The 15981-nt window shown below is 40.5% G+C and overlaps 1 protein-coding gene across 4 annotated transcripts in view; it reads left to right on the forward strand.

Moving 5' to 3' along the window:
- The window catches only part of sbf2 (SET binding factor 2), a 101785-nt gene that overhangs the window by 45677 nt on the left and 40127 nt on the right, over positions 1-15981 (forward strand). For all 4 annotated transcript variants that reach the window (XM_084001612.1, XM_084001610.1, XM_084001611.1 and 1 more), the window contains 13 exons: positions 2640-2774; positions 3245-3355; positions 4654-4759; positions 9189-9321; positions 10415-10523; positions 10907-11020; positions 11790-11867; positions 12135-12248; positions 13120-13248; positions 14104-14202; positions 14367-14571; positions 14765-14874; positions 15653-15802. In XM_084001612.1, the coding sequence (XP_083857738.1) occupies positions 2640-2774; positions 3245-3355; positions 4654-4759; positions 9189-9321; positions 10415-10523; positions 10907-11020; positions 11790-11867; positions 12135-12248; positions 13120-13248; positions 14104-14202; positions 14367-14571; positions 14765-14874; positions 15653-15802 (1593 nt within the window). The remainder of the gene's footprint in view (positions 1-2639; positions 2775-3244; positions 3356-4653; positions 4760-9188; positions 9322-10414; positions 10524-10906; positions 11021-11789; positions 11868-12134; positions 12249-13119; positions 13249-14103; positions 14203-14366; positions 14572-14764; positions 14875-15652; positions 15803-15981) is intronic.

A 15981-nucleotide genomic window follows, 5' to 3' on the forward strand; every position in this document is an offset into this window, starting at 1 on the left:
TGAATGATCTTGTTAATTTCCCCCCTGTTGCCTAAAGACCACAGAATACCAGGGTAATTGTTTCATTGTGTTTCACTTTGTCAGAGGCCTTAAATGACTCTGGACACTCTGCCCACTGTGACTTCACATCCTTTCGCATGTGGAAGACGGTAATCAATCACATTCCACTTAGATCAGCAAATCATTTCTAAGTTAAATTCAAAATGCGGTCATCTTACAAGAATAATTGTGTCAGCTTTTTGTACGCAGTGAACGTCACTTTAGTGGAATGTTTGGAGTCAACGCTGTAGTAGTTCATCCTTTTCTCATTAATTTACATCTCGGTTTGTTGTGTGAATCACGCTACAATTAGATAAACATTCTGGTGTTGAACAACTGGGCGTGTTTTTCCACGGTACAAAAGCGTCAGAAGAGGATGGATTCAGGGCAAATTGCCCCATCAAAGGAAGAAAATAACCAAAAATAGCCCACTTGTTTACTGTTATGGGGTGTCTTTGACAGAGCGTACTAACAGATTTAATTGTCATTGCATGTAACTGATTGTTAAAAGTCCCTCAACTGAATCAAATATACTCGAGACTTCAGCTTGTTCAGCATCGAAACTTACTGTAAATCCTGCCCACTTTGTTTTCTGCCCACACACTGGCTCTTCGGAAAAAATAGGGGTTGTCATTCACGACAAATTTAGATGTGATTATGGGGGCTATTGTTTATGTATGTGTGTCTCCTTACTGTTATCTGGGCAAGTCCAGACATACTCCATAGTCTGTGTTTGTGTTTGGTCTGCAGGACACGAGTAACTTCAAATGGTTATGTTAGTTATGTCAGATATTTTCCAGGTCTAATAGATAATATTTCACAGAAACTATAGGATATAGCCAGATTTTTGTACAAACTTCATTATCTACTACAGAATTTACATTTTATTCTCAGAAATCAGTTTTTCACCTGACTGTGAAGGTGAGTGATATAAAACAGACTGTAAAAGTAACAGATAAAAGAGGATGGTCATGAACTCTGCTTTTAATCAGAAGCAGGAAATTAAAGTATTTTTTTTCCATACATGTGTCTGAAATAGATCAGTAATATTTGTGTACATTAAAAAAAAAAACACTTGACCCAGGCACATTGATGCTGTGTGTATATTACAGTAGAGACTGAAAGCTTAGCCTCACCTTTTTTGTTGGCCTTGTGTTAATTATTCGACGAGGCTATATTCGGCCTCGTCCACACATCGTGTTCCTGCAAAATAAACACACATTCCTGGATTCAGTGTATGGCACTGAAGATCTTCTTGAAACGTGAGGGTGTTTTAACAATCTCTCCTCTCTAAACTGACATCCTTATCTGCTCAGTCGGATTCCAGCGAGAGTCAAGACAGGCGGCGGAGGAATGTATTTTGTCTAATAATTGAACCAAATCCTAAGAATAATGGTGAGATGTGACCCCTATCTGAATGGGATATTTTGATCCCATACTCCTTGGTCCCAAGATACTGAAGCACTTATGGCATGTTTTCACTACTAAAGGGCTTTTGGTCAGGAATGAGCACCAAGAGGGTGGTTTATCAGTGTCCTGATAGAACTTCTGGGTATAAGTAGATACCATTGATTATGGTAAAATAAAAATAAAACATTTTTTTTGGTGAACATTTCATCTGATTTACAGTAAACTGTCCACTTGTACTACCTGGCTTCTTCCAGTACAAATCTGAATGCCGTTCTCTTTAACCGGACAGTTGTTATGCTCATTTCACCACATTTCTTATATCTGGCAATAATATTTTCTGCAATTACAGTTGCAATGACAGGTTACTCTGACAGTGTTTTTAAAAGGAGTTTAAGATAAGTTGTGACCTTGATGAAAGAATATTGTGTGAAGGCTCTAAAGACTATATCTTGCCAAACATAATAAACACTAAACCTTGTTCAGTTTTTATCATGTCTAGTGTTGTCACTAATATCTCTGATGTTTTACATTTGCTGTCTTAGTATGGGACCATGAGAGGGAAGCAATATTTATCTCTCAAATCTTGGCTCCTCTCTAAGAAAATGCACTCATATGACCCATGTCTCTGTAGGCAAGGAGCTCTTTCATGAACTTCATTGTAATTTTATTAAATCTGTTGTGTTCAGTCATCGGCTCCAGTGGGATCAGCAACTGTGCTCAATATGGACAGATTAAGAAAGGAGATAATTAGTAGTGTAAACATTCATAAATGTGTGTCTTCTCTCTGGAGGCAAAGGAGGATTTTTAAGATTTTTTGGTGACTGTATCTCTCATTAAATGGATCTATTTTTATATTGTAGCTGGAATAGAACTAATAAATCCTATTTTAAGATGCACTTTTCAAGCAAAAATGCACAATGTGTAGTTAGGAATGACCATCTAATACATTACCACTGAACATTCTTTATGTTGGGGTACATCAGTCTCTGGAAAAAGTACAAGTAACACATGTGATGTACTACTGTATAATGCATGCCAGACACGTACAGGACAGTCTAAGTTTGAAGCACACGATGTATACAGAAGCTTAAACTAGGAGCTCAGCGGTGCTGGCATGCTCTACAGAACAGTCCAAGGCCTATAGTCCATGAACCCTTCACTGAAATAGTTTCTTTTTTTTAATGTTTCAGGGATCAAAGAGCATTGAAGCTGATGGAGATGAAGATGAGGAGGAAGAGGAGGATGGCCTGATCCAACCAGCTCAAGTGTTTGCACCAAAAAGTCTCATTCTCGTGTCCAGGCTGGATTATCCCGAAATATTCCGGGTACTAAAACAAGATTATGATTAAATCTTGATTAAAAAAATGTTTTTCTTTCTTTTGTTAAGAGGGCTTTCATCTTGCACTTCTGAGATAATGCTAATCTGACTTGTACTGTCTGCAGAGTAAGCCACAGTTTGCTTAAGCATAAGCACACTCCTCAGTAAAGTGAATGAGATATAAACAGAAGCTCAACTGATCTTGAAGTTGATCATAGTTTCCTCAGACTTGCGTCACGTTGCCCATGGTAATAGGTGCTCAGCTGTACAAGCAGCAGCTACTGGAACACTCTGTGCTATGAAACTTTTACCTACAGTATCTGGTGCTGACTAATCCAATTCCCCTTTCTTGTCTTATAGCCCAGATAGCATAAACGCAGATGATGATTTATATAACCAGCTGCAAAACTGTAGTGTAAACTGTGTAGTTTATGCTCTTTATCGTTCAGTGTGTAATTACACTTGTTGTCCTTCCAGGGGTGCTTGGGTTTGATCTACACAGTGTACATCGATAGCCTGAATTTCCCTTTAGAGGGTCTGGTGGCCAACCTCTTCACATTCCAGGTTCCTCTCGGTGGTGGAGCGCAGGTAAGACTTAAATGAGGCAAAAGTCTCCTAATACCACTCTCTGTCTGCAAAACATGTCACCGTTCTTTCTGCTACTGGGCCCTGCGGGGGGAAAGGTCCGTGTCAATCCTGTCTACTGTGAGACATTGATTGTTTATGGAGGTGATGGCTGAGGCTCAGTGGTGCAGCTACAAAAGAGATTTATGTTTTCTGTGCAGCCAGTCAAGAATATCGCGTTCAGATGGTGCCAGAGATTATTATCCAGCCACAGGCAGTAATTTTCTAATACATATTCGTCATTTTTTTTCCATCGTGTTACTCGGAGCAAAATACCTCAGCCTCGAGAGGGGTGAAGGACAACAGAGCTCTTAAACTGTGTTTATAGAAGTTCAGAGGAATATATTTTAAATGTCAGTGTATTAAGATAGCTTATAACTTTTTTTTAAAAGTCCTGTTGCTGCAGTTTGGTGGCCAAGTGTCAGAAGGTACAACTTGTAATGCACTGAACTAGACAATAGTTTACTTATTTTCACTTATAAAGATAAAAACGTGCTGTGTGTTTACTGCTTAGGAGAGAAATCTGCATCATAGAGGTAAAAAAAATATGATTTTTGTTCTAAATTTTTCCTAACGCAGTATAGGAGAGAAGAAGAATTTGGCCTAATTCATGTTTCTCCACATAACACCAGTTAAAAATCCCAAGACCTCCAGTCTGCCTTCAGGGAGAAGCTCATCAGTGCAACAGACCCATTTGTCAAAACGGCACCTAGTTAAACATACACCTATGTCAAGAATTGTACGAATGAGACCTTGTGACACCTTTGATCTTCCACATGACTGAAGAACTCCTCTTCTTTCTCCACACTGCACCAGCCACTTTCCACTTCTCAGTACTCTGTAACCACAAACCATTAATGACCCGATATTCAGAGAACACTTGTTGCATCACTAATTTGACTTGACGAATCGGTAAATGTGCATTTGAGCAGCGGACACGCCGTCAAAATATGTTTTTGATCTTCGTTTAATGGAAGGATATTTTTATAGATGATCTATCTGCAGCTGTGTTCTGGACCAGTTATATTTAGGTGAACATATAATTGAGGTTTCCTTTGCTCAGTAAGAACTCACTCAAACGGCTTATTCAGCCAGTCCTGCAGCTGTAGTATTTGATGCAGCCCCAGTGCACTTGGCTATAAATCTAAATGAATGACTGTCTGTTGCAGTTGTAAATGCTTGACCCTGCAGACATGATGGACATTGCAATTTTTTCCATGGCTGTTTTCTGACCTTTACTGCGTTTGTTTTTTTCTTTACAGAAGCTGTTTAGCCTTGGAGCGGGAGACCGGCAACTCATCCAGACGCCTCTGAACGACACACTGCCTGTCACATGCAAGAGTGTTGCTCTGCTCTTCCAGCAGCTGGGTGGGTCCAGGAACCTTTAGATAACTACTTGCTAGTAATCATGAGACAAGAGGGGAAATGAGTCACTACGTAACTTGTTAGGGAGTATACAGCGATTACAGTTTAATGTTGTGTCATTGAGTTGTTGTTTACACAAATCATGGCACATAATTAATAGAATAAGGAGCCGTTTCTGTCTGCAGGTCTCAGCGTCTACACAACACTACTTTGTGTTGTTGGTTGTTATAATCTGACTGGCTTTGTTTTGGCTCTTAGTTGCTTTAATAAAGCAGCTTACTGGTTGTTACATATTTTACATTCATTCAGACTTGATCCTCATCAGAGTTTTTGGGAGGCTTCGCTCTGTTTTGCTAATCACATGATGATCAACTACCGTACTGTAGGACGGTTACATTTAGGAGACTTTTGCATTGACCCCGTTAAGAAGAGGGATTCATTCTACATTAATATAAATGTGTCTGAGGCAAGATTATGTGGTTTCATCAGTTTCTCACATGGTAAAGGTTTGATGCAGTCCGCTGATTTCATGTTGCTGTGTTTGCGTAACATGTTCTGAGAAATGTAAAGGGTTTATGCAGTCAATGTGTGTTTTCTGAAAAGCACACTCACAGTGACATTCTTTGAAACTAATGGTTTGGCTTTTCCGATTATTCTAGATCCATCAGGTTTAGTTCACTTTCAGGGACCCAAGACAAGAAGATAGAAATTTAATATAATTTACATGAAATTTTATCTACCATGGAAAGTTTATCTTATCTTTATTCATCCTCATTTGATTAGAAGAGCATGCTTCGAAATACAGTGGATTTTGTTTGGACAAAGTGAAAAACATGCACATGGGGGGTACTTCACTCATTCGCATGTGACCCGGGTCATGTGGAAGTCAAACATTTGCGGCCAATCTGGGATCTCGATACTCAAAACAAAACAATCTTGACATAATACCAAGCGATGATGAGTCCGTGAGTCTGCACAAGCCGGTTGCCATTAATCACTACAGTGCATTATGAAAACAGCTCTGCGTGATAAGTGTAAAGTGTTGTTGTGCTCAAGTCTGGCTTTATTTAATTGTTGTCAGGCCATCCGAGGTCAGGGAAACAGCAATAGTTTAACCATTGTAGGATGTCACTGATAGTGACAAATACTGTTGTTTGTTTGTTTATTTATTTAGGATTTGCAGATGAAAGGAATAGTTTCACATTTTATGGAATACAGTTCCTTGCTTTATTTTATGTGTTTTATGTGCCATACAGGCAATACTGTATATAAGGGCATAGCCAGGAGCTTAGCATAAAGACTGCAGACAGTGGAAAATAGCTAGCCCTAAAACCACAACTTGTCATTTTTAGACATGTAAAACGGCATGCTGTGAGGAATTGGTGAGGTTAAAAGATGCTGGAGTAGGCATTTTTCGCCCGATGGGCATAGTTTGCTCTTTCTCCCTATCTTCAGGCTAAGCTGTGCTACTGTAACTGTCTCTGGCTGTAAGGCTTATATTTTACATACATATATTATAGCGGTGTCATCCTTCCCATGTAGCTCTTGGCAAGAGAAAGTAAATAATTATATTTTCCAAAAATGCTGCACTATTCCTTTAACAGTGATTGTCCTGTAGTCTTCCATTCACATGCTTAATACATACTGCAGATGTACAAGGAAAAAGTTATCCATCTTTTGTTGGTCCTTCTTCTGTTGCAGCAATAAGTAACAGGTTGTTGTAATATAATGATTGTTTTGATTGTACAGTATAGGAGGCACCTGACTGAGACTCAAAGCATACAGAGTGGAGGTGACTGACAGACTCAGATACTAGAAGACATGGTTTTGCTTCTGCACTAAAACTGATTTCTTTGCATGCTTGCAGAAAGGTAAATATCGGTTGATCATCTACAATCACGGGGAACAAGTGCATCGTTTCCGATTATTAGGTCATCCTGATGCCCATATAAGGGCAGAGTAGTAGCTGTGCAGACAGGCAGGTCGGCATATCATTCTGCGTCCACAGGTCACCCGAGTCACCAGAGAGGAATGTGTGTTAAACATGTCACACTGGACAGGAAGTACATTCCCCAGGGCGAGATAAAACCGTGCATCAACAGCGCTGCTGTTTGTTGTTTGTTGCCTTTGTCTCTTCTTTTGTCCGGGGGCCGTTACTTTTTATTTAGGGCTCGGAAATGTGTCGCTGTTTCCACAAGATAAGTAAACACCTGAACCAGAGGTGTGATTATGAAACATGAGCTTCAATTGTCTGGTCACATGATAAAAGGCACATTTGCATCTGTCTCAAAAAAGAAGAAGGTCCCATTTAAAATTGCATCATTTGGACCCACGACGCCCAAACAAGATGAATGAACTCATCGGGTTTAACAAGCTCGTTCACCTTCAGAACTCAGATTTTGTTGAGGCTTGTGTTTCCTGTTTATCACTGAGCTGCTCCAGTCTGGCAGCCAAACATCCAGACCCAGCGCCCCCAGCGGCGCGGATATGTCTGCCAGTGTTCCTCTCTCCTTATCACTCCAATGTGTGATGAATTGGTCTGTCAGTTGCTTGATAGGAAACAATAACAGGAACTGTAAACTTGGAATTCTTCCTGATTGTCACATCGGCATTTGAAGGATTATTTATACCGTATGAGAGTCTGTAATTTCCCTTTGTTTTTCAGAGATGAGTTTTCCTGTAGGTTTATATTCAGTGTTTAACATAAACTGTCCCATTTCATTGTGGAAATGCGTTTTTGTTTTTATGGGCCAGCATATTACATGTCTTGAAATACAAGTGGATAATTATGTACAGTGATTCTAACTTTTGATATTGAGTTGTTGTGTAGTTGCAGCTTTTGAGCTCTTTTTACTAGATTAAACCTTTGGCAATTACAATGAACACAGCTACACCATCCAGTGTAAAACAATGAGTCAATGCAGTACCAATGCATTGTCACTTTTTTATATGAATATTAGTATGTTTGATTTGGAAAGCACTGCAGAAAAAATAGATGTACAATTAATTATTTTTTTATTTTTTTTTATTTTTTTTAAAGCGACTTACAAGAGGGACAACACTAGTTCAGCTCAGTTTAAACACTAAGTACCACCTCTATTCAGTATGATGATGACAAGATGTGACAAAGAGGACCTTGTAAGTGTTAAGTGTAAGGAGAAGAGGTGCTCTAAAAAAGAGATAAGTCTTCAAGTGGTTCTTGAATATAGACAGAGACGCCCCCTGATTTGCATTTAGCAAGTTGTTCCACCATCAGGGAACCACATGTAAAAACAGTCTGGACTGTTGCTGATGAAAGATACATTTGTATGATTGAACTCAATGATGCAGATTTAGATCTCAATCTGAAGGCAATCATTAATGAGTTGAATTTGATTTAAGTGGCCATGGTAAACTAGTGGAGGTCAATGAGGTCTTGGCCTACATTTGGAGACATATTTACAAATCCCCCTCTTGATAACAAAAACGGAAGTATGTACCTATGAATATTTTAGAGACTGGTCAAAAGCAGTGCCAAGTGAAATTTTTTTTTTTTGAGCAGAGGAGTTACCCGAGAGCTTGTTTGAATGTGGTTGGAAAAGTTCCCGAAAGCAGTGAAACATTTATCATAAGTTTATCACATGATGGCTGGTACAATGGTGGGAGATATAGCTTGGAGGAGGTTTGTGGGAGTGAGGTACAGTACAGCACACATAGTTGGACATTTGGACAATTACTCAGAAATTTTGACGTTGGCAATGGCATCGTAGTCGGTGAGAGAAGTGAATGAACGAGAAGGTGCGTCCTTGATCTGTGGAGACAAGGATGGACATGTGGTGTGTTGAATCAGGGGCAGAGAGAAACACGGCAACACCTTTTCAAGCTGAGAGATTTGTTTCCAATGGGAGTTGACTGAGAAGAGTTTCGTAGGTAGAAAAGACTTTCCAAGTGTCTGCGGCAACACTTATTGCAACAGTGTTTTTGGCAGTGCTGCTGACGCCGGATGATGCTCTCAGCAGCTCTCAGATAGGTGTGCAGCTTAATTCAGTGGTGTCAGTCAGGGTTGGGTTAAGGTGCTGTGAGGAGGCAGAGCAAAGATAGCTGTGGTGAAAAAAGTGGATGGCAGACAGATGAGTTGCGGAAGTTGCGGCAGAAGGAAAGCGGTGGTGTTGAAACATTGTGTGTTTTAAATTTACAGCACTGAATGAAGAGGTGGTGGAATGACCAGTGGTGATGGAAATTGCTTTGTTTTTGCAGCACTGTGTGTCTTGAAGCAGTTATGGGGGATGCTGAGAGCCCTCAAAAGGATATTGTTTGTCCTAATCTGTGTGTTTGAGGTTTGAAATCCTGCGCAAATAGCCATGAATGCTTGATGAATTATTTGGAACAATCTGCAAGTCATACTCGAACCAACGCCTCATTCGTTTTGTTCTCTGTTGTTTTCACATTCCAGGAATCCAAAACGTTTTAAGCCTGTTTTGTGCAGTTCTGACAGAACACAAGGTTTTGTTCCACTCCACCAGTTACCAGAGGCTCGGAGAGGCGTGCCGCGCCCTGGAAGCCCTCATGTTTCCCCTTAAATACAGGTAAGAATGTGTTTGACCCCGGGCCCTCACCTACCTGGCACCTTGTCTGGTGTCATGACTTCACTGGTTTGTCATATTACTGATGCTTTACCTGACAACACTCAGTTCTATAAACAGCCATACCCACTCGATGAGATCACAGCTTGAAGATTGCACTTTGCTTAACCTTACATGTGTTGTAAATTCAGGTTTTTTTTTTTTTTTTTTCAGTGATCACTTTCCTTCCCTTTTGGGAAACATTATGCATGTGTCACTCTCTCTTGTGTCAGAAATTCAGGAAACTTTAGAAGCAATTTCTCTCCTCAATATGACATTTTAAAAACCACTACAAACCTCAGCATGAGTGCATTTTATATAACCATTCACACATAGGAAACTGAAAGCAAACTGCCGGATATTGTGAGATATTGTTACTCTGCTCTGGTTTGTACAGTTTTGCCCAAACAACCATAGAAATAGTAATAGTAACAACAGTTGTTATGATAATATACTTTTCCTAATAATAGGTGAATGGGACACAATTGCAGCATTGAGGCATAATTCAGTCATATGATGAGCTGGCTTTTTATTTGTGTCAATATTGTGATTTTTAAACTGATATCAACAGATGTGCTAGAAGTTAAACTAGTTTCTTCTTACTCTAAAAGACTGCTTTACATAAGTGGCACAAATATATGAGGTTATCTGACTGTTGCAGTGAAATGACCTAAAAATACCTCTACCTCCCATGTTGTCATTCCCCTCTGTAAGTCACTTTATCAATATTAACATAATTTTTGACCCACTGCCCAAGTTCCTGGTATGTGATGATGGTGTAAAAATTTCCAAAACTTGTAAGTGATAATATTGCAAAATGGCTGAATGTTATCAGAGAGTTTCAATCTTTACTGCAGTCTTATCACTTCTTGTGAATTTACTCATTCCAGTTTCAATTTCATAATAGCGTTCAATCAACCACATTCACTTCTCTGCAGGGAAAGTTATTTTTGGGCTCTCGGTTGCTCAGTCATCCAGTAATTCTTCCTCATCCGCCTTCCCAGTGATATTGAACAATTTCTGCACATTAATCATAAATGTCTCTTCGTGTATCCAGTTACCCATACATCCCCATTCTGCCTTCGCGGCTGCTGGAGGTCCTGAGCTCCCCCACTCCTTTTATCATCGGCGTGCACTCCATGTTTCAGAACGAAATCCAGGATCTGGTGAGTGTAGATGTGCATTTGCATCTCATATTTGTTTGCAGGGCTTGACAATCACAAACTATCCTACCCAGCACCTGTGAATGATTAACAAATATTGGAGTCTTTATAGAGTCTGATATTGATATCCCAAAAGTGATGATGCATCATGACATTTAACAATTTGTTCTTTCTACTGGCAAGAGTATTCCCATAACAAAGCCTTTTGCTTTCAGGAAGTTTTTACACATGAAGATTAAGTAGTCAGCCCCTCTGCAAGATGTTTGTTTAGTTGCTTTTGGCCGAACCTTGTCAGGCCTACGTGTCGTACCTCACAGACTCACACACTCCCCAGCTGCAATCAAACAAGCTGACCTGTCTGTCTGTGGTTTATGTGTTCTCACCAGTTGGATGTTATTATTGCTGACCTGGATGGAGGAACAATAAAGATCCCAGAGTGTATTCACTTGTCCTTGCTCCCTGAACCTCTGTTACACCAAACACAGACTTCCCTGTCTCTGGTAAGCACAGTTTCCCACTCACACTTGCACACAAACACACATTAAGGTGCAACCACATTATTTAAATACCGATGCACATAATGACATTTGAAGTGAGTTAAAAAGAATCAAGTCATCCAAACTCATCCAACTTTCAACACTACATAGACCAGTGTTTTTCAACCTTGGGGTCGGGACCCCACTTGGGGTCGTCTGAATTGTCTAGTAATTGATAGTTTTTTTTTTTTAAACTAATTATTATTCTTTTTAAAATTATGATTAAAAATACCACACACAATCTTAAACAACTGTATTCTATACTTTCACATTCTTGAATATAAATGGAATTCAAATAAAATGCAGCATATAAAGATATCTGATTCGGTACATTCTTGATTGATGGCTATCACGTGATCGCGGGGTCGCCAGAAATATGTGATGCTTAAATGGGGTCACGAGCCAAAAAAGCTTGGGAACCACTGACATATACAGTGGCATGTCTTTGGTAACTATGTGTATATACTGTACTGTGTCTATGGGTCTATATCCAAAACACTTTAAAAAGCACATGACGGACTTACAGTACTTAAGAAGTTCTTATACTGAAACTTGCCGTGACTGCTGGTGTGATTGATGCTCCTGCTTTACCTCCTTAAATAAGTCACTTCCTAAGAGGTTGAATTACTCAAGTTAGCAATGGTTGCTCATCATTGATTTATGTTGCTGTTTAAGTGATTTCATGTAACTCTACATGAGTAAGATAATCATTTTTTTCTTTTATTTTTTTTAGGTTTTACATCCTGATCTGGAGATAGCAGATAATGCATTCCCTCCACCTCGCACTGCACCCTCCAATCTCAAGTTGTTGGTAAGTCAGCATCACTATCACATGATACCCGACATCCACGACCCCCTGGGGGTATCACCATGAGCAATGACGTCCTCCTCCTCCCACATGAGGAGGACATGGTTGCTTTCATCAAAAAAAAAAATTTAAAAATTATCTTATCACAAAAAGGTTAGTGTTAAAGTGAGGGCACTAACTGACGGTAACCTGTTACCCTCAAGGCAGATGTCTGTTGCAGTTTTGGCATAGCTGTTTGATGAAGTGTGTGTCTGTGTGTGCGTGTTCTAGGATAAGGAGGTGAGGGCCGTCTTTCTCAGGCTGTTTGCACAACTCTTCCAGGGCTACAGGTCCTGCCTGCAGCTCATCCGCATCCACTCTGAACCAGTTATTCATTTTCACAAGGTAAGAAAGCAACATAATGGAATTCCCACTGTAGAAATTCAAGATTTTGCAAAAGACTTATTTCCCATCCGGTGACCTTAGATTCTTTTTTATTTAGCAATTGCTCTTCAGCAAACACATTGTTCTCTAAATCTGCCAAGAATGTTTTAGAAAGAGTCCAGCAAGGAGTGTGGAATTACATGTAAAGACAGATAAACCTGTCAGGGGTAAATAAAGTGTGTGTTTGTGTGTGCATGTCAGAGTCTGCATGTTGTTTTACAATGTGTCATGGCGGCTCCGTGACTCTCCTGCGATGCTATCCCTCTGTTTATGCGAGCTTCGGACACAGTCCCGTAACCTTGGGCAAAGCCCGGCAATGAGCCATATGAAAAGTATTAGGTTTACATTTTTGTTGTGTGCTGGGGTTTTTGTTTGTTCGTGTCTGTGGTGTCTCCATAGTAACCCCTTAGCACATCATCCTCAAAGTACCCCACATGGATCACATTATAAACAAACGCTCTGCTTAGTGGCCTGGTATCGCTTAGTGGAGGAGGCTTGAGAGAGCTTTGTTTTTATCTCCTCTACCCACAAGCACAAATAATTATGTGTAAAGTAAATTAAATTCATTTGCATGTAGTCACTTGTAACTTGACTTACTTCCCCCTTTGTTCATGCTACAGAACTTGTCCATGATTTCAACAGTTAAGGATGTCAGTCTGAAGTCCCCCCCCCCCCCCCCCCCTGCAGAGAGATATTTTTACGGATTTTGTAATCTCGATCCAAAAAATGGCTGTGATCACTATGCTTGTTTTTCAGTATATCCATATGAACGACATTACATAGCTCCCCATCTGTGCCGGATCGTAATTGCTCTAATTCTGACATTATCCAGACTGCCTTCCTGGGCCAGCGAGGCCTCATTGAGAATGATTTCCTGACCAAGGTTTTGGATGGCATGGCCTTCGCTGGCTTCGTCTCAGAGAGAGGTCCGCCTTACAGAGCCTGTGATCTCTTTGATGAGGTACTGTACCATGATGCTCTATTTAAAGCTGAACTTTTTACCCTTGACTCTTAATCTGCTAAGTGGGGAAGTTCATATACCAATATTGTTTTACACTTAAAGGGATACTTCACCCAAAATCGATAATTCGCCAATTTTCTACTCGCCGTCATGCCAAGGAAAACCCTTTTGGAGTTCCGGGGGGGTCCGGCTGGCAACGGATTTTCATGTAATGGTGGTGGATAGAGTTCACTTTTGAATCGTCCAAAACACACACTATGAAACATCCAAATACCTCCATACTGCTCGTCCGTACTGACCCAAGTGTCTTGAAGCCGCCACATGAAAAAGTTGTTCAGAAAAAATGTATTAGATCTCTGTTTTTAGCCTTGTTGTAGCAGTAGCTCCCAGTGGCTCTGTTGATGTTTGTGCACATGCGCGAGATTTGCTGCGACATGTTCTTCCGTGTTTACATCATACATCCAAATGGTTTACAATGACGAACAAACATCTCGCAGCAAATTCGATTCAAAAGTGAGCATTATCCACCGCCGTTATATGAAAATCCGTTGCCAGCCAGACCCAAAAGCATTTTGATAACTCTGAAAGTTCTCCAAACCCTCGCTTGGCATGACGGTGAGTAGAAAATTGGGTTATCAATCTTGGGTGAAGTATCCCTTTAAGTGACAAAGAAACTTTGCCCACATATGTTAGATCTGTGTATGAGTATCTGGTTAATTAGATTACTACCTTATCAGTTATTACTGACTGTCCTGCAGGAGTACTGTCAGTAAAACATTGTTGTATTTGCCTTGATGATGCACTCCTTAAAAGTATAATAACTGTTTTCTTTGTTGGTGCTTGTGTATTTCGTAGCTGGTGGCCTTAGACATCGACAGCTTTAAGGAAGAGGAGGTCAGCCCTGTCATGCTGCAGAAGCACATCAGGGAACTCTCTGAGCAGCTGTACAAAAATGTAAGTCTCTATGCACAGAACTATAACTAAATCTCTGCTGAGGGCAGATGTTCGCGTTTTAGCATGCATACATCTGTGTTTTGATTTAATCAGACACAACATTAATGTTAATATATGTATAATAATGTATTAATTCATGATGTTCCCTGCTGGATGTGCTGTAGGAGAACCCAAACCCCCACATGGCATTCCAGAAAGTGCCTCGACCGTCAGAGGGGTCCCACTTACGCGTGCACCAGGTTCCCTTCCCCTTGCTGGCTGAAGAAAAGGTGGAGAAGCAGCTGCAGGAGGGTGTGGCAAAACACAGCAGCGCTCCTCCCTCTGTGCGACCTGAGAAGAAGTGTGTTGTACCTGCTGGACCACCCGTTGGTACGGCCAACTTTCAACAGCCGATACATTCTGCCATGAGTTGAAAATACCTGCTGTGTTTTGATTAAGTATAGTTCCCCAAAGTTTAACACAACTGGTATCTGCAAAATGCATCTTTGATTTGTGAACATCATGTTTGTAGCATCTGTAGTTTTAATCTGCAATGATTCCTCTCCTCCTCTCCACCTTACAGTGTCCATTATGGGTAAGATTGGCTCCGTGTTTAACAGCGCTCGCAGGCTGGAGGTGGTGCGAAGCTGCATTTCCTTCATCTTCGACAACAAGACCCTGGAGACTGAAAAGGTGATGCACATTGTCTTTCATCGGGGGAGCTAAACAAGCTGGAGGCATCTCTCCTTTGTGTTATACCACTCCAGCTAGGCTGTTATGGAGCTGTAGATCTCCCACCTAACACACTGACACTGAAATGTTTAGAGCCTGTATCAAAACACACCCTGGCCTTTACTCTGCATTAGAAAAAACATTTGTTTCATCACAAAGGCTAACCTGTTCCTGTCATTTGGGTTTGCCTCTACAAGCATCCGCATCACAAACATGGCAGGGGGTTTTCCCTGTACATGTATAGCGGCCCCCATGTTTGTGTCCTAGATGGACGTTCTGTACAATATATAAATGTGTTCGAAATGGGATGGTTGCCAGTTACTTTATCTATCCCAGTGGCTTCATATCGGAGTTACATAATACCAGCTTGCATCTCTGTGCAAATGTAAGAATGTGTAGCATGCATCCTCTGAACACCCTCTGAGGCTGTAAATATTTCACTGCCAAATTAAGAGCATGAGCGGCATGAACCATGCAGCAAGTTAAAGTAGCTGGAACGACTGTGGACTAATAGATAGAAAAATACAGTTAAGCGCTCTTAATCAGATACATAACAAAAAGAGGTCTGCTTTCTCAAGAAGCTTGAAAACCTCAAGAAGCAAACGTGTTTGACACTTTTTTGAACAATCACACATAGTTAAATGTCCTATCCGGTTCCTGTCATGTCAGGTTTATTTAGAGGTACTTTTTCTTTTCTTTTCTTTTCTAAAACCTTCTTTGTCTGTCTTTTATATAACAGACACTACCAGCTGCACTGCGCGCACTAAAAGGAAAGGCAGCTCGCCAGTGCCTGACTGAGGAACTGAGTCTTCATGTTCAGCAGAACCGCGCCATCCTGGACCACCAGCAGTTTGACTACATCATTCGTATGATGAACTGTGCCCTCCAGGTAAGAATAGGTAGTCACGCCAACACAAGTCACTGACTCCACTTCCTGCTGTGTCTGTTCTGTAGGCAGATGAGAAATATGCACAGTGCAGACATGGAGGCTAATTACCTCTTAAAACATTTCGATAAAATCAGTTAAATAACTCGGTGATCAAAAATGTATTAACAATAACGTTGATA

Source organism: Trachurus trachurus (assembly GCF_905171665.1).
Source record: "Trachurus trachurus genome assembly, chromosome: 3".
Taxonomy (NCBI): domain Eukaryota; kingdom Metazoa; phylum Chordata; class Actinopteri; order Carangiformes; family Carangidae; genus Trachurus; species Trachurus trachurus.